Raw genomic sequence first — 25,124 nt, forward strand, 5'->3', positions numbered from 1 at the left:
TGACTCGAATCAACCAGAAAATGAGACAAGCTAAAGAATCACAGAGTATTTGCACCTCAAAGAGGCAACAATGCTCAATAGGAAATGTACTCATTACCTTGCTCATGTAACTGTAACCCCTCTGTACAGTAGTTTTACAATAAAAACATACAAAAAAGATTCCTTTTCTTGCAAACTATGCTTATTGACATTTATTTTAAGTGAAAGTGCTTCAAAATATATGTCTTATGTCACTACAATGACCATATACAGTATCTCAGTTTATCTTTAAGATAGTTCAAATTTATGGGTGATTTCCATGTTCATCAACAAGTTCTACTTAATTAATCAAATGTCCTTTTGGATGATGTCCTTTTGGATTTACATTTAACACACGATTATTATCTTTGCATTAGCAGTAGGAATTGGGAGACAGAAAATCTGACTTTGCTCACATGGACAGGACATAGTTGAGTTAAGGTTCAAATTAGGTTGGTCTTACTTCATAGCTGAAGCTCTGGAATACGGTATGCACTGTCCATTTGAGTACATGACATCATTTATTTATTCTCTTCTGTTTTTCAATGATGAGAACACTAAGAAAGTGATATACTAACAATTATAAAGTTCAGCTCTAGAGTGTTGAGAGTCTTTACCTTTTGCTATCTTTTATATGGTAGCTCACTTGTAAAGATATACACCATAAAATGTCAGGTCAACTGCACCTGGCAGGTACAGCTAAAGAAAAAGCTACAGTAAGACATCATAATAATTTGATTCTCATTACTTGGTGTGTACTAGATCAAGCTCACCATGCAGACCAGTCTTCTAAAAATGTTCTCATTATGAAAGCAATTGGAAATGACACTTCAGGCAGGCACAAGTTATTGAAATAAGGCCCTGAGAATTATAGAATGCAGAAATAACTTAGTGCACAAGTAAGATGTCAATGTGACTCACTAGGAGTAATTCTCACTAGGAAGTATTGAGAATGGTCTACATTTCCTTAAAATTATGGATTCTGTGGATAGAATGATATTGACTTGTAAAAATATGTGATACTTTTATTCACTTGAGGAGTTAATGATCCATTTAAGCTTCAGTCATATGAACTCCAAAATAAGGACATTCACATAGACGCATAGGGGTTTCCACTTCTAAACTCTTTTATTTTAACAACACTGTTTTAATTGTCAATGTGTTTTCTTCACAGTCTAGAGCAGGATTTCTCAGTGCCAGCACTATGGGCATTTTGGAACAGATCCTCTCCTGTCTTGTGTATTGCAGGTGTTTATTAGCATCCCTGGCCTCTAGAAGTCAAGAGCAAATCCCTCACAGGACAATCAAAAATGTCTCTAGTATCTCAAAATCTGTAGCATAGAGAACCAGAAAACTATCCAAGTTATGAACCCATGAATCTGGACGCATCTTCTTTGTTAACTGGGTAGAAAATAAAATTCTTAAGAGTATTGGAGTAAATTTCAGAGCTGAGGATGAGGGTGGCTCTGGAGTGCATGGTTGAGAACAGAGCTGACCTGATGATGCGCTAGCACCTGGCTACATGCTTAGTAAGAAGGCTTTTGATTCCTCACCTAGTATTTCCTTCTCTGTCAGGGATCTTTCAGAAATTTCAAGTGTCCAATGTTTGTCCTTGGTTCTTTTCTTCTTTTGCTGCCCTTTGTCATGAAGAAGAACATCTCTTATGTGATTCAATTTAATGTATATAATGTCAGCATTCTAATAAGCTCTTTATCATTCCAGAACTGAAAAGACTACTTCTTCATGGAGCATTCTTTCATTTGGATTATTTTTCCTTCTCTTACTCATTTCTTTAGTTTTCATCATATGACAGGTAGGAGGAGACTCCTGACTTCATATTTCTAGCCTCCTCTATCTAACATTATAGGTCTGGCAAAACATAATGAATGAAGGATGAGTCATAACAGAGGAAGTTTATTAGAGAGGATCTTAGTTACTTCTAGGTTGCTTTTTAAATGTTTCTTCATGTTGATAAAGTAGGTAGTAGTAGTAGCAGCAGCAGCAGCAGTAGTAGTTCAAGGGCAGAGTGTCTAGGGAAAGATGTCACGGAATGAGTATGAGTATTTGAAAGTGTATGATCTATGTCATTAAGATTTGGGTTTCAAAATCTTGATTTTTTGGGTTTGTACAGTAAAGATCTGAATAACATCCAGATCTTATCTCTCACTTCCATCCTTAATTGAACCTCAAGGATGAAGTGAAATAGTTGTGTTCTAATAGGCAAAGGTAATATTTCACTTATAATTAAACCTCACATTTTTATTGAGTAAAACTAAAATGAACCATGCAACTTGTGGGCTGGGACAGAAGGAGAAAACCATGGAAAAGCAAAGGAAGAAGCAACACTGTCCAAGAAGAACTGTACTCATTACTGACTTAAGGAATTGCAACCCTTCTGTACAATTCCTTAATAATAATAAAAATACTATTTTTGTGTTAAAGTAGAACTAATGCTTTGATTGTCAGCAATGGAGGTCAGTATGGAAGTTCTTGCTTTAGGAAGAATACATTCCTTTGGATTTTATAGATTTGGAAAACCATAGAAAAGTTTTTATGATTGCTTTTCCCAACTTTTGGTGAGTCAGCCCACAGAAATGCGGGCTCCATGCATGGGAGGGTATGCCATTTCTTGAAATGTGGGATTTAAAACTATGGATTAAATTTGCAAATATCATTATACAAAGCATTTTCTTTTATAATTTAATTTTATTGTCAGGGTGATGCACAAAGTATTTTCTTTTAGGACTTGATCATATTATTTTTGCAATATTTTTTACTGAATTTTTTAAAACTTGAACTTATTTGAAATTGTTAATACATACATGAAACAGTAACCTACAGTTACCTACAGCAAGAAAATATGGTGTATATATATATATATATATATATATATGTATAATGGAATTCTATGTTTCCATCAGAAGCATGATACCACCCCATTTGTTTGGAAGTGGAAAGACTTGGAAAAAGTCATATTAAGTGAAGTAAGCCACACCCAAAGAGATATAGGTCCCATGGTTTCCCTCATTTGCAATAATTATTATCAGATGAGCAGAAAAGCTCAAAAGCAATGTACATATGACCATATAAGATGATGCTAAGTGAAATGAACACCAAGATATGGACACAGAGGTTTTTCTTTGTTGTTGTTTTTAATGTACTATGTGATTTTTTTGTTTCTCCCCCCTATGGTATATCCCCTGTTATCATGGTACTTAATTTTGGTACCCTTCATCGTGTATATATATTTATCTAATTTGGGGAGGGGAAGGGGAATAACAAAATGCTGAAACAAGGACACAGGATGACCCATTGTAACAATGATACTCACAAGACACTATGTTGGACATGAACTTTACAACTTTGGGGGGGGGAGGAGTGAGGGAGGTGGGTGAGGGAAGGGATAATAGGAGAAAAACAAAGCCTGACAGTTACTCATGTAACTGTAACCCCACTATACAGCATCTTTATAATAAAATAAAATTTAAAAAGGTGATAATTAGAACATTCAGTGATTAATACTCATTAATTTATTTTGAAAAGTCATAGAGAGTTTTAAAATTCTTTATTTGTATCATTCATATATGGAAATCATAGTATGACAAAACTGCATTGCATTCTAAGCTGGTAAATGGTTTCTAAGAAGCAGATTGTTGAAATTGCAATACTTTTAATGAGGAAGTAAGGGTGTGCAAATGTATCATCATTCTAGTGAAAGAAATGAAGAGAGACTTTTAGGGATGGAGAAGGTCCCTGGGTGGGCTATAGGAGGGGTCATCTTCAACAGAAGGTAGAATAGGTATGATCAGTGATTTATGCAAGCCTGAAAATCTTATGGAGAAGCTCTTAACATGTATAATGAATATGTATAAAGAAGAAGTATTGAGCACAGGGATGTGGCTTAGTGGTTGGATGGTTGACTATCATGTGTGAGGCCATGTGGTTGATTCCCCAGCATTAAAAATACCAACAAAAGAGAAAAGAAAAATGTAAAGTTTTCTCAAAAGTACAATGTTCTCAGGGTTACATGTGAAGAGGTACTAAATAAAAGAAGGTTTCGGCAAGCATGATACAACAATAATATATAAACCTCAGAATGTGAGAAAAGTAGACAGCAAACCTCTCATTTAAACGGCAAATAGATTCTAAGTAAGTTTATATTTTTATAGCTATTCTGAGAGGAGAAATGATCCAAAAAAGTTAATCCTTTAAGCAGGCTCTGTATCTGTAAGACACCACATTTCACTTCTTTGCCCTTGTTTTTGTTTAATATTCAAAATGAGTGGTTTCAGTGGCAAAGTGTGCTGTAAAATGCAAGGATTTTCAGTGACTGTTACTGGTCTTTGACTTAACATTGATAGACATTTTCAGTTGAAGCAGGTGTAATAAATCCATGTGCTAGTTTCTGCTTTCTTTCATTGTATAACTCTGTCTCTCAGAGAGCAAGCCATCCAAACACAAGCTTGCTTCTCCCGGAAAGCAAAATGTCTGCAGATCCTTGAGTTCCGTTATAATAATCTGCAAATGAGATCACAGGAAATGTTTTAGTGAATAATGGCTCATCCATTGAAATGTATTAGCTATGATAAAATCGCCCCTGTGCATTAATCTTTCCAAGAAACAATCACTGTTAGCTTGAAAAATACACATGTTTATTCTTTCAGAAGCCAATGAAATATTCAAGTCTGTCGTAAGTCTGCTTTAGATTTTAAAAAAAAAGTCTAACATTTTACCTTATTTAATGATCTTTACTGCTGAGGAATCCAAATTCCTTTTCAACTTGGAGTCGAGCAGGAAGCTAAAAAAAAAACATTTCTGAGCTAGGATTTCTCTGTTTGAAAGCTGAACAAAGAAACATGATAAAGGCGCTTTTCAGTTATGAAAAATCAGCTCTGTAAGGCAAATGGAAAGACACTCCTCCATCTTAAAAGGAAACAAAATTATTACAAAATTCATGGAAATCCTCGTGTTCAAATTTTAATTAATTCATTAATTCACTTTTCAAATTTGTTTGTTGGGTTTCTGAAATAGGATCTCACTTTGTAGGTCGGGCTGGCCTTCCTTCAGCTTGCCGTCTCCTTGGCTTCCCAATGGTATAGACATAAACTACTAAGTCAAAATCTATGTTGATTTGGATGGAAAACAGCCTAAGCTGTGGAAATTCGTACTTTGTTCCTCTTATTCACAGTACTGTCCCTAAAAAACTGCTATCATTCTGTAGTCCTACTGATTCTGCGGAAGATTCTTTGACAAAGATATTCATAAATACATGGATTTTGGTGCAACCCTTAAAGCTGTCCTCAGTGGGTAGCTCTATAGTCCATGGGGGGTGGAGGTTATGGAATAATCTAGCAAGGGAAGTATTTCAACCGATTCTTTTTTATATTTAATATATTTATTTAACAGCATTTAATGGGTATTCAATATACCCATTTAAAAGTAAGGCAAAGCCAAGCCTAGACTCCAAATTTTAAAGTCATTTTTTGAAATTGCTTTATTGGGTGAGATCAATTGAAGACATTTACAGTTAAATGTCTTCATGGCAGCAACTCTAAAATGTCTTTATATATATATATATTTTAATTGTGAAAACACTGTACAGAGGGGTTACAGTTACATGAACAAGGTAATGAGTACATTTCCTATCGAGCATTGTTGCCTCCTCCTTTGTTTTTCCCCTACCATCCCCTCCCTCCCACCTCTACAACTACCCTTCCTCCTTCCCCCTCATCCCCTTCCCCCCCACACTGCTTAAATTGGAAAGTTCAACTGATTCTTAAGGGTGAATAACACTAATGACAAATTATGATTTACTTGAAACAAGATGGCTTGAAAAAGTGAGTAAAAGGATTCTTAAGGGTGAATAACCCTAATGATAAATTATGATTTATTTGAAACAAGATGGCTTGAAAAAGTGAGTAAAATTTTATAAAATGAAATTCATTTCAGTTTGAAGCTTGCCATGGACTTTTAATTCTGGATTTTAGCAATAAATCTAAGGGCTCCCATGACGTTTGGAAGCTATGCAAATTTCTATGAGCATCACACATGCAGATAGTTGAGACAACATGTTTTTCACGAAGACGATTTTGTCATCAGGACATTAAGAGCATTTTCTTGAATCTGTCTTGGTTTTCAATTGTTGCTCACCTAGCTTCCTGTTATTTTTAATCTTCTTGTAAACATTTCTTTTCTGTTAAGTCTACAATATGGAGTAATGACCATTTGAATCAACAATACTTTGAGCCTCTATTTTTCCAAGTAGACTTTTAAGGACTATTCATTCTTATTCAAATAGGCTCTCCAAATTCTTATTATTAAAACACGCAGTCATAAGTTTTCCAAGACTTACTTTGTACACATTATCTACTCACACTTTTTCCCCTTTTATGTTCCTTCTTTATTTTTTTCTAAATAGTTAATTTCCTTAAATTACTGCTCATGGATTTTGCAAACAAATGCTCATCTAATCTATTTGGTTCACATTTGTCTTAAAGCACAGATAAGATAGGTTGTTCTTTTTCAACAGAAAAAATTATTTCTTTGGAAAATTAAAAGAAACACAACTTACCTCATTGCTGAAGGGAATTCTGTATAACATATTTTCATTGTGGGCAGTGTTACCTAGAATAAGAATGGATTTTATTACTAGCTCCTTTGTCATTCACACATTGAATGATTCATTTATTCAGCACTTTAAAAGTGATGCATACAAATAATAAGGGTTAAAAAGAATTACTAAACAGATAAAAAAGTACTATTGGTACACATGCTATTCAAATGAATGGACAGAGTAGGATGCTGAGAATTCCCTTTAGTTTTGAAACTTTCTTTACAAATCCTTTAAGTAAGAGCCAACACTTGACTAAACCTTCTTCATCTTTTCAGCACTCACCTGGACTGGTTAGTCATGAAGCACACTCTCCTATACTCCTCAACTAACTGTTAGCCTATCCATTTTCTGTCTTTTTTGTTTTTTGTTTGTTTTTGTGGGTGGTGGGTCTTGAACTCTGGGCCTGGGCGCTGTCCCTCAACTCTTCAGCTCAAGGCTAGCACTCTACCACATCGCCACTTCCGGTTTTCTGGTGGTTTCTTGGAGATAAGAGTCTCACAGACTTTCTTGCTCAGGCTGGCTTTGAACCACGATCCTTAGATCTCAGCCTCCTGAATAGCTAGGATTACAGGCGTGAGCCACTGGCACCTGGCTCCTTTTTCTGTCTTAACAATAAGCTCCCTTCCCAGCCCCAGGTCTCATTTCTATTATGTGTCCATCTTACTATTGTACTCTGGTCTAAGTTGTAGTCAATTTCTTCTGGGTTATTCAACAGCTCTCTAGTGGGCCTGTAGACCTACTTTTCCCCAACACCTGGTTCACATTCCTTTCCAATCACATTCAAGTGAATCACTCAAGTGGTTTTCAAATTTCAATTGCTCTTAGTAAGTCCCAGGGTACAGTTCTTATATTTTACATACATGAAAATAGGTATAGAGAGCGTCAGTCACAAACCAATGGTCACAGGTAAGTTATAAGGGTCAACAGGAGCTTTGGCCCTGTTCCAATGCCTTAAGCATTGCTGTTCTCCAGCCACCTAATGCTGGTTTTACATCTCAAGTGGCCTAGCACATGAATACAAAATCTACATGAATTTTTATAAAAACCTATTGAGTTGATAATAATGTTGACACTGGCTTCTATAAATTTTGTGTTTATCTTAAGCCCTCCATTTAATACTGAACACTTACCACTTGGACGGTGCACAATGCTGAGTTTATCTGGAAGATTAAAGCAAATCACATTTTTACTGAGCTTTGTTTAGTACTTATCCTAAATCCTCTCCTTTTTAATCATTTATGTACTTTGTATCTTTGAGGGGACTTCAACATTTCACAGTCTTACCCAAAAATACGAACTCTAAATTTACTCATCTGCTATTACTTTTGTCTCTTCCAAGAATGGCCAATAGGTATGATTTCAGAGATGTTTGACTGTTGGTAAAAGCTTTCTATACCATATAGATATTTATTTTGTTTGGAGTTATTCCTTTCTCCTTTGAAAGAAACTATTCAGCTTAAAATGTTAGTGGGAATGCAAACTTGCATAACTACTATGGAAAGCAGTTTGGAAATTCCTAAAAAGAAAAATAAACATGGAACTACCCAATGATCCAGTAACATCACTATTGAACAATTATCCAAAAGATTACAAACCAAAATACAGTGAAGACACTGGTGTGGCCATATTAGAGCACTAATCACAGTAGCCAAGTTATGGAACCAGCCTAGATACCCTATAATTGATGAATATCAGGAGAATGTGATATATAGATAGATATAGATATAGACATATAATCAATCAAAATTCATAATTAAACAGGAAGATTAATATTATGTGATTTGCAGGCAAATGAATGGATTTGGAGAAATAGGGTTGAGTGAAGTAAGCAAGTCACTGAAAGGCAAAGGGTATAGGTTTCCTCTCAAATGTAGATCTTAGACCTAAAACATAACATATATGTAAATACATACATATAATGTATGACTAAAGTATGGTATTCACAGAAGGGAAATTTTACAAAATGAATGTAAGAAGGCTGAGGAGAGGGATGGGTCTGAACTGGATACATGTGAAAAGGAATGATGGGAAATACAGTCTCATACTCACTATGGGTGGGTGGATATAGAACTAGGAAACAAGAGCATTAGGAAAACGGACAGGTGGGAGTCAGAAAAAATGGAAGGAGTCACTCTGCTCAAGATACATTTTAAACCTGAGTGGATATGTTAAATTATAACCCAGATACACTATTTAAAAATAAGAATACAATTTAAAAAAGGATATTGATTTCAAATTCAAACAGAAATGGGTGATAGTTTCTCTGTGTTCTTATTTTTTTAGTTCCTCAAAATATGCTTTATTATATGCACATCAGAAATAAGGTCCAACTGTGTTGAAAATGAGCTATATAACTTGCTGGGGATGGGGGTCGAGGGAAAAAAACAGAAAACGAGAGAAGTGATACAGTCAGCAATCAATGAACCCATTACCGACTTACGTAACTGTAATTCCTTTGTATCCCAGCTTTACAATAAAAATAAATGGATAGAAAGAGCATAAGAGGCAAATAAACCACCCCAAAACAGTAGTGTAAAGATGGAAACAGTAAAAAAAAGAAATAAGGTCTATTAGTAGAATTATTATATGAAATAATAGTATATAGTACAGGGTTTATAAATATACGCATTTTTCATAGTACAATTAAATTTGTGCTTTTATCAATTATTGAGTTTTATGCCCTTATTTGTTTCAGAAAGTGTATTTCTGCTGTTAGAAAACATCTCTAAGAGACTTTAAATAATTCTTTATGGGAAAGGAAATAACAGTTCAATATTATGAAGAGAAATAAATTTGTACATGGTAAACTTCCACATGCTTGATACATGCTCATTACCTTGCATATGTAACTAACCCCTCTGTACAGTATTTCACAATAAAAAATTATTAAAAATAAAATAAAAAATGTTTTCTTAGTGGTGGCTGTTTTTTTTAAAATTTATCTGTGCAGGAGTTGAGACTTGGGGAAAGAGTGGTCAGACAGCAGCAACATAATTTACTATCAATTTTAGAATGTGTGGATTTACCCACATAATAATATTGGGTTTTGGTTAACAACCACTATCTTCTCCACCACTAGAGCAACTGTTAATTATTGGTATGAGGAACCTGCTTGGCCAGGAAGTATGTAAAGTCAAGCAAGCTGACCTGAGATCTGTAATTTAAAAGGATCTGCCTGTAAACAAGTTGGGAATTGGCTACCTGGAGAAAAGTCTCCCTTCTTAGAAAGGTATGACTCCTTAATTCTTCAATTCTCTAAATAATGCCTAATGAAACCCAGAGAATCATTTCACTTATATCTTACACAAAAGTCAAAAGTAAGTAGTGAGCGTGGATAATGGGGCCATTATGGATCAGAGAATACAGGTATTTTATATGTTAATTCACAGCTCTCCAGATCTATGTAGTCTGTTCTGTTTTGCAGACAAGGAACCTGGGAACCAGCCTGTGGCTCTCTCCAAGGTCAGATGGTTTGTGAATGATGAACTGTAGATTCGAATCCACTCCTGCTGGACTCCCCAGCCCCTGTATTTTGCACTTAATTACATTTCATTTTTGAGTGGTAGGCACATTTTTACTTACTGTACACATTTTCTTCTTCTGGTCTTTTCCCAATAATGCTATCTCGTAGTTGGCGTAGTTTTTCCTTAATTGGGATACAGAACACAGAACATAGGACCAGGACACAGAAATCAATACTTAAACCTTTTTTTTTTTGCATGCATCAACAGCAGTACTTCATACTATTTTGCCATTTGTGAGATCTCAGTCATTCTTGGTGCTTTATATCTATTATCTTAGTCCTTTCAACTTTGCCTAGTAGATGTAAAATATCACTATCCTCTTTTACATATACAGGAAATGAGCTTCATGGAGGAACTGACAAAAATCAGATGGTTATGAGTAATAGAATCAGAATTAGAACCAGAATCTAATTCCTTTTGGGAGTTGTTTTGCCATCCTCACGTTTGTGTGTTTTCCCTTGATTCTTTGGTATCCTGATGGTTTGCTGCTGCCGGATCCCATCTCTGGCCTCTGAAGGACATATTCTTTCCTAAATTCAATTCTAACACTTAAGAGACTTGGGAACAAATGGTGTAGAAGCAGAGTCCTCTTCTCAGAACACTAATGATCTTCTAGTTCTCCAAATGGTGTAAATGTGGACATCTACAATGTTTTCAATCAAAAAATTAAAAAAAAAAACCAACAACTAGCATCCAAGAAAACTCCTTATACCAAGCAATCTAACTTAAGATTGAATTGGGGACATCAGGTCAGGCCAGCGCCATCTTGGCCACATGGTGGATGGTAGAGTCTAGCATCTTGTCTTCATGGAGGCCCCCACCTCCTAGTTGATGGGTGTGCCTGAACCCCTGGAGGCAGGGGCAGGGACTTGGTTGGTAGGTTACTAAACTTATCCGTCTAGTGCCTGGGACTCTCGTTCCCTGGGACCCTGCCCTCTGGCTTGACCCTATTTAGGCCTGGACCAGCTCAGGCACCAGTATGCCATGCCACGTGTCTCTGCGTTCGGGTTCTATCTCCTAGCTCTTCTCCAGTCACCGTGGTGTCCCATTTCAGCTGTCCAGTGGAGCTGAATTGGTTTGTTGGTATTGTTTTTGTTTTTTCTTTCCTCTCAGGCCTTCATGGCTCAGTTTCCCAACAGTGTATTTGCTGTCTGCAGGTCTTTCTGACCATAGGCCACCTGCAGGCTGCTAGCACACTAATGAAGATTCCAAGATTGGGCCGCTCCAGATGTGGCTTCTCTATTTTCTTGTGACTGGATTTATATCTGATTTCTGGTACAATAGGAGGAGTAGGCTTTCCTCTTGGTTTCCCTAGAAATGTACACATGGCTTTTCTGTGGAGTCATTTTCCTTGCTTTGCAGGTCATCCTCTCTAAGTAAGGCCCTGCCCTTCAAGTATACCACCGAGTGAGTAGGAATGAGAACAGGGAAGGGCCATTCTGCCTTCTTTAGTGCCAAAGGTTCTACATGGATCTGCATTAGACTAGAAATGCTTTATTAGCTTTACATTTGTACCACTTTCCCTAGGATACCTTCTCTGTTAATGATAGTATAACTTCACAGTTATCTTTGATAATTTCAGCCTCAGAATAAAGATGAACACTTCTACAACTATAGAGAAATATTAAAAAGCATATAAACTCGCGTTTGTGTGTGTGTGTGTGTGTGTGTGTGTGTGTTGAACAAACTGGGAATATTATTATTTTTCCCTGTTTGGGCTTTTGTTCAGGTTTCTATATTAAGGACTACTGAATGATTCTTCTAATACTATCCAAACAGCATTTATTAAACTTTTGTCTCATATGAAAATTTGTCTTAAGTATCTATCAGTGTGCATTTTTAGGTTAGCATTCACCATATTCTTTATCTATGGACTTTAGCCAAGTCAGATAAGTCTTTTTTTGTAATGACTGTCACTTTGAATTCTTTCTAAACAACATTAAATGTAAATATGCAAACAAAATAGAAGCAACCTAGGGTTTAATGGAACAACTAATGAAATTCTTTCTAGAAGCTAGATTTACTAAAAAAATCAAGTTGAAAACCTTATTATTTCTTATTATTTAAGGGTTTGTGGAGGATAAACATTTGCTTTGACAAAAGCTATGAAATGTAACAATGTGAAGATGATTTTCAGGTTTGCATCTAAGCACATTTTTTTCCATTCCAGGATAAGAGAAATGAAAAATGATGATTCTGGCAAAAGTAGAGAAACAGTTTTGTAATTCTAATCATGAGCAATGGACAGTTGCAAAATTCTACAATCAGCTTTTCTTTCTGGATTTTTTTTTTTGGCAAAGCACCTCCCTATACTTTGTATTGTAAAATCTGGACTAGGTCCAGGCACCAACCCACAACTAGAACTGCCCTTAGAGATGGTGGCTTCTGACTAAAGCATGATTTCAGATGTATTTGGAAAGTACCCTTGCCTACGCTATCTCTGGCCTGTGTGCTGTTGTTTGACATTTTATCATCGTGACTCATTTTTCTATTGTTTAAAAAGTGCTTTTTCTCAGCATTACACTTCCAATAAAAATGCTCTCTTGGGAAGGCAGCATATGAAGCTAATAGTAATTATTTATATTTTGGCTCGAAAATGAGCTTATTTAACAGTTTTAATCAAGCAACTATCAAAAAACTCTGTTCTGAGGTAATGAGACTTTCTGTAATGTGAAGAAAAAAGTGGTTAAAATATTTCAGGAGTAAGAAGTCCTGTGAAGAAGACCGATGGTCCAGATATCCCTCATTGAAAAATGTCAATGGATATATGAAATATAACTGTTGCATCCAACTCTTTCTCTGAATATAAATTATATTTATAGGATACAAGGTTATCTGAAACTTATATTCTTGACATTTCTTTATAAGCCTTGCCTATACATGTCTGTCTGTCTGTCTATCTTCTATCTATCTATCTATCTATCTATCTATCTATCTATCTATCTATCTATCTATCTATCTATCTATCTATCTATCTATCTATCTGTCTGTCTGTCTGTCTGTCTGTCTACCAATCATCTATCTACCAGTAAATAAAGAGAAAGAAGAAAAAAAGAAAAAGAAGATAAAATTGATTAGGAGTATTGCTTGATTCAATGTTAATTATTTTTTTGTTTCCATATATCTACTTTATATTATAGACTTCTGAATGCTGAACATATGTTAGTTGAAAGATGCTTCATCTTCATTTCAGCAATTAGACTGAAAAATCTTTACTGCATTAAGGACAGGTCTTATAAGCTAAGAAGGTAAAAGCATTAATACACTGGACTTCAGGATTAAGTTCACATGAATAAAATGTTAAGTATGAAGTATGGGTATTATTTTCAAGTTTGGTTGGTCACTTTCAGTATCTTTTTTATGTAGTTACTTAAAAACAAGAGAACAGTTGACTATATTTTTTGTTTACAGCTCCACAAATGAGGAAATGTTCCAGAAGACACCGGAGTCAGTATTACCTGCTGAATCATTTCCAGTCCACTTTTATTCATCTGCCAGTGTTTAAATTTCTCCAGGGCTTCATCCACAGACATTTTGCCATTCTTGACTTTCTCCTGAAGGGAGATGAGTTCTTCCTGTCTAACAGTCAGACAGTCCCTTGGAATAGGAAAGGCTGGGCTCTCCATTTGAACTCTGTCTATAATATGAAGGGAGATGCTTTAAAAGGAAGTTAACATACAGAAATCTGAGATAGAGGATTAAAAAAGGTAAAAGATCAATGAAATCGTTTTCTTTTTTAATAAGTAAAACAAAAAAAGCCTTTGGACAAACTGTGAATAAAAAGAAAAAATTAAGATTGATACAACTGATACCACAGAAATATAATATTAAAGAACACTAACAACCAATATAAACAACTTGGTGCCAGGAAACTGAGAAATACAGAAGAATCAGATAAATACTGGATACATATAAAACACCAAAATTGAGCCATAAACACATTGATATAGACCGAGTTGTCTTGATAAACACAAGAAACAAAAGCAAGAATAAACAAGTAGGACTATATCAAACCAAGGGGTTTTTGCACCGCAAATAAACAGAATCAGAGACAACCTAAAGATTGAGAAAAAACTTGCAAACCATTCATGAAAAGTTAATATCTATCATATATACACAAGGAACTTTAAGAATGCAATAAAATAACCAGATAATCAAATTAAAAATAGTCAAAGGATATGAATGTGACTCCTTAGAATAAGGATTGCAAACCATGGCAAAGGGAATACTTCAAATGTGAAATAGAAGTAGTAGATTGGCTGACCGTGGACAAACTCGGTGTTACATTTATTCACGTGGTATTTAAAGACTTACGGGGCCCAAATACCTTTGGGGATGGCAAAATCTGGCACTAAATGGTAACTCAGTTGTCTGGTAACAGGACTCATATGGGTCCACACTTTCTCATTTATATATTTCCTTTAACTCCAGCATACTTTCAAGAGAGTTAGGTAACAGAGTCATAGAACATACCTTAATGCACTGTCCAATCTAAATAGGCCCAGAGTGTGTATGAAATAATATGGTCCCACCCAAATGTATTTCAGTAAACCTTCCCTGGAGAAACTTATTCATTACTGGAAAATTTTCTTCAAGAGAGAACTGGGCTGTATGTATCTAGATGCTATTAGCAAGGATTTGGGAAGTAGGGAGGGGATTAAAGTATACAGCCTTATGGATTCATTAGTAGACTTAGTATGGGTTACTCTGGACATAGGAGGTTTCAAGTATTTTATAGCTGGCCTTATGTATTTGAAGGAGTCCTGGTCTTGGGACTGTCCTGCAATGCCCAAATTTCTACTTCAGTTTTTTTTAAATTTTATTTTATTGACAAGGTGATGTACAGAGGGGTTACAGTTACATACATAAGCTAATGAGTATATTTCTTGTCTAACACTGTTACTTACTCCCTTGTTTTTCTTCCACTTTCCTTCCCTTCCAACCTCATCCCCCAGTTGTTAAGTTCATTCCCTGCATATTGTCTTGTGAGTATCTCTGTTGCATTGGTTTTTCCTTTGTCCTTTGTCTCGTCATTTTGTTTTCCCCTTCCTTTCCCTTCCTCAATGCAGATAAACATATATACAAGACAGAGGGTATCAAAATCAAATACAGTGGCAACAGGGAATAAACCAAAGGAAAAAAAATGAAAGAAAAAAGAGATAACTTCACACAGTACATTAAAAACAGCAACGAAGAAAATAAGCCAGACCCAAAGACACATGGATTCCATGGTTTCCTTCTTTTGTAATCATTAGTCTATGTCTAGGATAGTCCCAGCAGAGGATCACAATAGCTCAATAGCTATGTACAGATGATCATATAAAATGATGCTAAGAGAAATGAGCTCTAAGATATTGGAAACAAGAGGTTTTCCTACTTCAGTTTTAAGAACTTGAACAATGCATCGTGGAACCAGATTGCAGGAAGGTTATCTTTCCTGCAAGATTTATTACATGTACATATGAGTGCTCTAAGGCCCATCGTTCTGATTCCCATGGGGTCTTTCTTGACTGATTTCTTTTGTCTTCTGAATCTGTTCTTTAGCACTAACAAGGCGTCAACAGAGTCTATTGTCCAAATCTTCCTTCAGTGATGACAGATCAGGACAGCCCCAGGGGGAGCTGGAGAAGTCTATGTCAACCAGAGGGCTAATAGGTTCAATAGCAAAAAGTACAGATCACAATTGAGATCCTGCTTCCTGTGCCATGTGCTTTTTATTAAAAAAATAGCTTTCCACTCTCAAGTTCAACTCACGAGATGCACCTTACAGATGCAGCCTATGTACCAGGGCTGCCAGAGTGGGGATGATTAGCACCACCATTCCACAGCCCTGCCATTGTGCCATTACCTCATTCCCCTCCTCCTTCACTCTTGTACTCTTGGCTAGGACTCTGTAACTTGAACCACATCTCCACTTCTGGCTTTTGGTTGATTGACTGGAGATGAGAATTTCACTGGTTTGGTCTGCTCGGGCTCACATCTTAGCCTTCTGAGTAACTAAAATGACAGGTGTGAGCCACCAGAACCCACCTGGCTAACTGTACTTGCAGTGGGTGAGGTTTACACAGCTTTCTACCTTCTCTTACAGGGAGAGGACTACTTTGCTTCATGATTATTTTTTTTTAATCTCAAGCATATTCCTTCTATTACGTACTCTTTCTCATCCCCATCTACTTTCAGGAGTAGAAAGGTGTTAACTCAGAACCTCCCATTTGCTGGGCAGATACACTACTGCAAAGCCATGCACACAGTTCTTTTATGCACCGATTATTTTTGAAATAGGACCTTTCTTTCTGCCCAGAGCATTTCGGAACCACCATCCTCCTACTTACTGCTTTATCTAGTAGATTGGATGTTATGGATATAGCACCATGTCCAGCTTCTTTCTTTTCTTGTCTTAAATCATGCTTATGTTTATTTTATTTTTATACATGCATATAAAGTACTTTGGTTTTATTTACTCACCATAGACTTAGAATCAAATTCAGTTTGCTCCATACTTTAGCAAACAGAATCTCCCATTTGTGTTTTCAATATTAAGAATTTTGTATTTCTCAAACTTTGCCTTCCTTTCTGCGAGTGGCCACCTGGTACGGTCTTCATACAGCACCATTTCAGGCAAGAGCTCAGCTATTACTGATTTTTTTCCAGTATGACTTTTAACAAAATTTTTTTAAAACCCAAAAACTTTTGTGAAGCAATATGACAAATGGAAATATGTTATACTGGGAAAAGGAGTGAACACTATTATTCTTTTATGGAGTATAAATGACTGCATTTTGACCATTTTCCTTCTTTTCTATTTAATATAGCCACTACTGGTAAAAACAGCCCGATGAAAATACCTCACACATGACTACTTTTTTTCCCCCATGTAAAACCAATACTACTCACATTTCCCTAGGTCTCTTGCTTAGAGATAATTTTATTATTTAACATTTATCAAACTGGACAGAACTAGACATGTAGAGAACACATAAAAACATGTTCGCTGACTGTATTTCCCCATGGGTATACACAATTCCCTTCACCACCATCCCCAAAGAATAGCCAAATAATGGCTTTTGTAGTCTGGAGGGAAGAACTGATGGACAGGGACTATTAAAGGATACAAACTAATACGCCTACAAGGGTAACCTGATAGATTCACCAAGGAAAGAAGTCTTAGTAGGTACTTATTATATTCATTTAGTGAATCTTTATTGTTACAAATAAATGTTCTTTCCTTTTCTTCTTGATGACATGACCCTCTTGATATATCTTTTATTTTCACACTTTAGATTGAATGATAGTTTGCAGAAATGTATGTCAAATACTAGAAACTGACAAGAAAAGAATGAAAATATCAAAAGCTACCTCTGGCCAATGACACATTTATATGCTTAAGGCACAATTAGGCTTTTGAACCTTTATATGAATCATGGTCTTAAATGCTGGCACAAAAATTCAAGCATAAATAATAAAAATTCAAGTATATTGTGTAAGTTATTTTTGAAATGTAATAGAGTTGGAGGTCAAATTTGACTCAAATATGGCTTCTTCTGGTTGGATTTTGTTCATGGTGTATATTTTGAGATTATTGCTAATTAACAGTCTATTGGTTCTACTTTTACTTCATGTCTATGGCAGGGTTTAGACAATCAAGTTTAGGAATTTTACAATCTTTTTTTTTAATTGGTGTTCTAGTACTGGGATTTGAATTCAGGGCTTGGATGCTGTCTCTTAGCCTTTTCACTCAAAGCGTATTGCTTTATCACTTGAGCCACAGCTCCACTACTGTCTTTATGCTTGTTAATTGGAGAGAAAAGTCTCATATACTTTCTTTTCTGAATTGGCTTTAAACTTTGATCCTCAGATCTCAGCCTCCTGAGTAACTAGGATTACAGATGTGAGCCACTGGCACCCGGTGCATGCCTTACGATAAGTCTTATGGTCCTTCAGAGTTAGGAGCACTTAACATCAGCAGCTGGTTAGGATAAATGTAGTTCCCTTCCCCCATAGACATGACTTAACCCTAATAGTTATAAGAACAACACATCCTTAATGAGGGTCATGATTTAACTGCATGTTAGGGAGGAGATTTGTAGATCTGACCTATGATCACAGGGAGGAAGTTATAAGTGCTTGAACCAATCTGTATCTTATGCCATCTCTGAATAAGAGAAAATTTAGAAAAAACAGGTCTGCTTCTGGTATGGATAGAAAAAGCCTCTCTGCACACACCGAAGAAATCATTTACTAGGTCTGACAAATTTGAGCAATCTGTACCCTAAAAGATTCTACGCTTTCTTGAGGTAGAAGTTAGCTAGCTATTTCCAAGTCATTGAAGGTACTCCTTTCTTCCTATAGTGTTCTTTAACACGAACTTGTCATGTTCACTTAGTAACTTTTAACCATAACTTGTTTTCTTTTTTCAAAACTTTTGATAGATATTTTGTCACCTGGCAAGGATCAAATGAATGCAGGTATTCTGGTCTCTGGAAAGGACTCTTCCCCTATTATAGGCTTAATAGATTGGGCTATCACTCAGCTTCCCATGAGCATGGCTAACATAACCCAGGTTTCAAAACTGTGATCAACTCCAAATGCAGTGATGAAATCTGGTTCTTTGCCTTATCACCCCGAGGAAGCCATTCCTGACTGCTCTTTGAGGCTCAGTTGTAGGAAGCAGTGTGGTAGGCACATTGCTATCGCTGGCAGCACTCTTTAGCATTACCTAATTTGGAAATTAACCTGGGAAAACTGATCTTAACACTGTATTTTGATGGAAAAAAATTTAATATCTGATCTGTAGTCTGAGTACTTTTCCCTATGTATTTTTTTTCAGGATGTAAAAAATTGAATTGAAGAATTCTGTTGAGTTTCCATGGAAATGGGGCCAATTAATTTCTTTTCCCCCCTTCTGTTCCTTAGGAAAATTCCTTGGCTTAGCCATAGTGTAGCTTCCTGGCAATCCCTAGACAATTTTGAATTTGAGGGCATCTGAAATGCTTATACTGTCAGTGGAAAAATAGCTGGCTCGTACAATCTCTTTTCTTCCAGCATGAAGTAGAATTAAATAATTCAACATTTTTTTTAAGGGAACCTGTGTAGGTTCCTTGAGAAATTCTTGACAGACCAGAGGATTTCCTCAGGTGAAGACAGAGATTTCTCTGGAGGATGACCCATAGTAGTGTAGTCTGGTGGGTGTTAGAAGTTGGTGCATTCTTTATGTAGCCTATCCACAATGCCAAGAACAAGGACCATGGGCATGCACAGTGGCTGCTAGGAAATGATTTCCTGGCTTTATTTTAATGTCGCTTTCAACCATTTCCTGCTGCCAAAGTCCAGATATATATTTTTTTGTGACTAGCACTATTTCTAAGGTAGATGTTTCACGCTTGCTGATCATCAGAGCCAGCTTAACATTTCTTTCTATACTTCCCACCTTTTATATCTTTTCATACTTGAGCAATAATTCAGTCCTGATTGTCAGAAATAAATAATAATAATAATAAACAGCCTGTTAGAGTTCTTCTTTAGAAAAGCAGACACATGTTTCAGGGAGGCAGGATGGATTCCAACTCTGTGAGATGTCCCTGTGGCTTTACTTTCCAGCTCTGCCTGTGTGTGACACATAATTGCTCACAATATGTTGCTGCAAGTGCCAAAAGCAAGAGAATAGTAGAAAGAGGGTACAATCATTTGGTTGACATCATTGTAGAATATAGGAAAAAATATCCCCATGTTAAATCTCATCTACTAGAGAATTAGTCATCCACCTCTCCTACCAACGGACGCTTCTAGAAAGAGGCTTTCTTCTGCAGATGTATCAAACTGTGCTCTCAGATTCATGTTACACAATTCGTCTTGTTTGACCTTCCTGAAGCCCTGAAAACAACATTCACCCATCACCACAGCCACTGTGATAAGGCCACTTCCTGCCTTTGTGAATTGAAATACATTTTTATAATTGGTGTTGTGACAAATTATATGTGGGTAAGATATTAACTTCATACTTAAATTGATCAGACTCTCAATTATTAACTTGTGACCTAGTCATTTTTATCTAGTATTCCTAAGATTTCTCCCCACCTCTCTTTGGTCAATAGCACATGTAAATTTACTAGCCAAGTCCTGGCATAGTAAACACTCAATAAATCACGTACAAACAAAGGGATAAATTGCAGAACAAAATATCCCTTTTTTGTTTGGAAATTTTCTTTTTGGCCTTGGGTACACTTAAATTTTGGACTACTTCATATGTTTATTAGATTCATCTGTTTTTTTCTCTCTTAAGGAAACATTCTTTTTCTTTTTTTAAATTGTTATTATAAAGTGATGTACAGAGAATTTACAGTTACATGAGGCACGTAATGAGCACAATTCTTTTTCATGTCTACCCTTCCCTCGCCTAATATTTCCTTAAATCTGATTTAAAAAGATTCAGAAGACTAGTTAATGTCAGTACCTGGTTTCTTAGGAAGACCATGGAACTTGTCACTGTCATACTGTCTTCTGGCTGCCTTTTGTTGGAATACTGCAAGGAAAAAAATAGCATGTAATCTTTGTTAGATATAAAGATCAAACAAACAAACATTGTGGAAGTTTCCATGAAGTTAACGTGTAGCATACGATTTTTCCTTAGCAACAATTCCTGAATTGGATGATTTTGGAGTAGGAGGATTGATAAATGTTCCATTTTCTCATGTGAGCATCTTACCAGTCCTTTCAGAAAGCATTTTCTTTAGGCAGAGTAGTACAATGGTGATAGAATGGCTCATTAAACAAGTTGAGTAGAGATAGGATTCCATTTTGATACCAGGTAATGATAAAAGCTGCATTTTGTTAAAAGTGATAAATGGAAAAAATTACAGGAAAAAGTTCCATTTGCACAGAAATTACTCAAGCTGACTTTCTGGGGCTAAGCAAGGATAATAACTGTTTCATCTTAAATAGATGAAAAGATGGTTGTATTTCACAGATATAATAATACAAAAAGCTACTTTATTCTTGCATCATGTCTCCAGACCTCAGACCTATTAAAGCTGCTTATTCAAATTACTTCACCATCCGAAGAGTGTTCTCATTTATTATCTTTCTCACAAAGTTCTGGGAGAGAAGTCAGCATTACTCACCCCATTTTGCAGATGAAAAATAAAATTGATTGTTTAATATTTATTGAGTACCCACAAAGTTCCCTATAGCTTCTGGCATTTGTTAATGAAAAAGCCCCAGAGTCTTTACTACTTTACTTTGGAAAATGCACATCCCAGAGTTACATTGATTTTTTTTATGGGCAGTCTGAATTATGGGGTTTGGGAATTGGAAGAGGTCTGGGAGATTTAGGCCAACCTCATCTGTTTATAGAAAAGGAAGGTGGAAGTAACTAGCTTGTAAAATGGCTAAGTAATTTTGCAATGATCCCAGAGCTGTTGTTAGCAGAGAAGTGATTTAACCCTCCAGCCCTGAGCTTCAGTTGGTCCCTTCCTTCCTTACAACACTGTTGCATCTTGTTTTAGGTATGAGTTTTTCTTCAAGCAGAAGGAAGGAGCCAGGCACCTGGAATCCTCCTTACTCAAGAAGGATCATATTCAAAGACAGCCACATGTGCAGTAGGGAAAGAGGATTTCTCCTCCTGCAACTTTCTTTTCTTACCAATAAGGTAAAAGTTTAGATGGAGTGATTCAAATGTTTCACTCAATTTATATTCTAAGATCTCTTATTTTCTCTAGTCATTCCAGGTCCCCTGGTGCAACAGATTTCTAAGTGACAAGTAGAGTGTTGTCTTTTGAGAGATTATTTGCAATGTGAGGTCTTAGACTAATAGGAGAACTACAAAACATTAGAGCACAGATAATGCATTGAGATGATTCTGTCTTTGTATATTTGAATAGTTGGAGGGTATAATTTATACACACTTAACCTCATCAGTGTTCAGAACATGATTCCAAGGAAATTATGACAAATGTCAATGTTGATGACCTTCTGCTTTGTGAAATCTTAATTTTCTCTTGCTACTTGAAATTGGAATTTGAGACAAAAGGAACATGCATACATTATTTGTTCTTGTCACTGCCTTTAAACATAAAAAATATCCATAGAGAAAGGAAAACAAGTGTTGAGGTTGCAAATAAATCCTATAAGATACAATTGTCCCAAATAATACTCTCATTTATTTTAAATATTGGTAGGATGACTTCTGTAAAAAGTTTCTCCAGAATAGAAATGACATTGAATGAGGAAAATTAGCATAGTATTAAATATTCAAAAATGTTAAGCGACACAGAGCTAGCAGAAGAGCAGAGGAGGGGAAGGTGAAACAGAACAAATTCCTTGCACAATTTGTCTTTGCAAGCTGCTTCTGCAAGAACATTCTTCATGTCAGTCTTACTTGTGATCTACTGCAAGAAGAAATGGCCTTCCTTAGGAGATCTGAGAAAGCTTTCTCTGGATTATTTTATAAGCTGCCAAGATGAATGCCTGTGTAATAGTGTTCTAGAAGATGTAGATAAGTCACCATCCCCTTGATAGTCCATGCCCAGGAGAGATGAAGAATGAAATGTTTAGAACTGTGTACCTATAACTGGTGATTCTTCTTGGAACTAGAGATCTGAGATAAAGCAAAACATGTGTCTATCAAGATCGCATTCTGAGCCTTTGGGAAATGGTAGCCATATAGACAGATCTAGTGATAGCAGTGTGCCTTATTATATACTTGGCAACCTTTCATGAGATTGTGCACTACCTAAGCAACTGCTGTACTAGGTTCTGAGGTAAAGTAACCAATGATGTAGTCACAGCTTCCACATCATCGTCCTGCTTGGTATATTGACTTAAATAAGAGTCGAATATCCCACTAGTGCATATGGATGAAAGCAGATAGAGATGAGAGTTAATCTGAAAGAGGATTGGTCCAGGTTGATTCACTGTGGCTCTGTTCTTCCTGCCTATATCTACCCCCCTCCCAATCTATACCTTATACCTACATTGCAAAAGATAGCCAGAAAAAGACAAAATGAGGTTAGAAAATAAAAGCAGGACAAGTGAGCCCTTTGTCTAATCACAGATGCAGGGGACACAATGTTCCTACCCTGAAAGTCATCCTATTAGTGAATTGGAAACTCAGAGGAGAGGGGTAGCCTCTAAAAATTGCTCAAGAGAGATGGACACTCAGCTCACCTTTAAAATCACCATTCCACTGTGCCAGCATTAGTTATAGGTGACATTTAAACACATTTATTAAATACAGGTCACCATATGTGAACAGGAACACTGAAGGTGTGGTATGGACTACACAGCCACAGAAGCTACCTCATACACAGTCACTCACTGCGTGTGTGTGGTCATGTACTGTGACATGTAAACAAGAGTAGTGGCATTTTATTGTCTGGAAATGAACAGCAATCAGTCCCCCTGGGGGCCAAGAAGTGGCCCTGAGATTGTCAGAGTCAGAAGAAGAAAGCACATATCTTCTTGGAGGAAATTTCAATACAATGATGGTATCCCCCAAATGCTTGTTTCCTGAAGAAAAAAGCATTAATTTTCTTTCCCATTCTTATCAGAGACATTGATTTAATAGACATGTGGCAATCAGAGTTACTCTGCCCAAACAGGAAATCACACTATTTATTATTTTCTCTATGTTTAAGCAACTTTTCCTTTGTTGTTGAAATAGGAAACAACCGTTTTAATTTACATATATGCCCCTTTTCATACAGATAAGAATATTTCTATTCTAGATCTATTTCTTATTCAGGAAGTTGCTACATTCCGAAGGAAAGCAGTTAATAGGTAATTCTGTCTATTGATAGCTTGAGGCTATTGATTGAGTTTATTAGCCAAACCTCTACTCAACTTTGGCCAGGTGGGTTTTCCTCTTGTTACCAGACAAGTAACATATATTAAGTACCAACTGTTTATATGGTAGTAATGTTCATTTTTGTTTTCATCCATTTGTATTCAATTTGTATAGACACTAGTAACATCTTCAGGAAAGGAGAAGAAAGAGTCACCAGGAAGGCAGGAACTTAAGGCTTACAAACAAAATACATAATGTCACTCTGTTCTGAAACACCCACAATATACATATTATATCCTGTGGCTAAATGTCTTGAATAAGGTTAAGAGGCACAAGTTGGACCCATGGCACCTGATCTAAGACTTCCTTTAATCCTTTTGTTTTTCAAAGACAAATGGTTTGGAAGGTTAGGGCATTGTAATAGTGGAAACTATGATGAATTCACCTTTTGGTCTCATATTTCATGTTTGCCAAAAGGAACTTTCCTACTGTTTTTTCCCTTTGCAATCAGGAAATGGTTTTCTAAAAAGACCATGAGTCCATGATTTGTATTCTGACGTGTTTCATCAAAATATCTGCTTTCTGATTATGCTCACTTTGGGCAACCATTACAAATGAAGTCTTAGCTGGGTACCAGTGGTTCACATCTCTAATCCTAGTTACTCAGGAAATTGAGACTGGAGGATTATGGCTTGCAGCCAGCTTGGGCAAAAAAGTCTATCAGACTTCATCCATCTCCAACGAACCAGCAAAACTTTGGACTGGAGGTGTGACTCAAGTCAAGTGGGAGAGCACCAGTCATGTGCCAGCAAGCCAAATGAGAAAACAAGGCCTTGAATTCGATACTTGATATTAGTTCACTTTCCCACCCCTCCCAAATCTAACCAATTAATTTTGGCAGACTTAACCCATAGGGAGCGGATTAAAACCTCCAAAAGAACAGAAGGATGCCATTTTTTTTCTAGATTGTTGTCAGTACTAGTAATTAGGAACTATTTTGAGAAAGTCGTGCAGTATGCATATAAACCCAGGGTTTACCCATGGCAAGAAGAAGGCTATCTAAGGAGATGAGACAGGTATATCTCACCTCTTAGCCTATGTGATACGTTCTGTCACACGATTTATCATCTCCTGAATATTCTGTTATGCTGGCTAATGGACATTTGTAATTTTATGATAACCCGGTGAA

General features: G+C 36.3%; 1 protein-coding gene across 1 annotated transcript in view; it reads right to left on the bottom strand.

The window, feature by feature from the left end:
* Positions 1-3,564: 3,564 nt before the first annotated feature.
* The window catches only part of Bank1 (B-cell scaffold protein with ankyrin repeats 1), a 189,440-nt gene continuing 167,880 nt past the window's right edge, over positions 3,565-25,124 (bottom strand). Inside the window, exons 11-17 of the mRNA XM_013023789.1 lie at positions 20,606-20,674; positions 13,614-13,792; positions 10,214-10,277; positions 7,762-7,791; positions 6,590-6,642; positions 4,752-4,816; positions 3,565-4,536 (exon numbers count right to left, since the gene is read on the bottom strand). Of these exons, the coding sequence (XP_012879243.1) occupies positions 4,757-4,816; positions 6,590-6,642; positions 7,762-7,791; positions 10,214-10,277; positions 13,614-13,792; positions 20,606-20,674 (455 nt within the window). The 3' untranslated portion in view covers positions 3,565-4,536; positions 4,752-4,756. The remainder of the gene's footprint in view (positions 4,537-4,751; positions 4,817-6,589; positions 6,643-7,761; positions 7,792-10,213; positions 10,278-13,613; positions 13,793-20,605; positions 20,675-25,124) is intronic.

Source organism: Dipodomys ordii, unplaced genomic scaffold (assembly GCF_000151885.1).
Source record: "Dipodomys ordii isolate 6190 unplaced genomic scaffold, Dord_2.0 Scaffold70, whole genome shotgun sequence".
Classification (NCBI taxonomy): Eukaryota; Metazoa; Chordata; class Mammalia; order Rodentia; family Heteromyidae; genus Dipodomys; species Dipodomys ordii.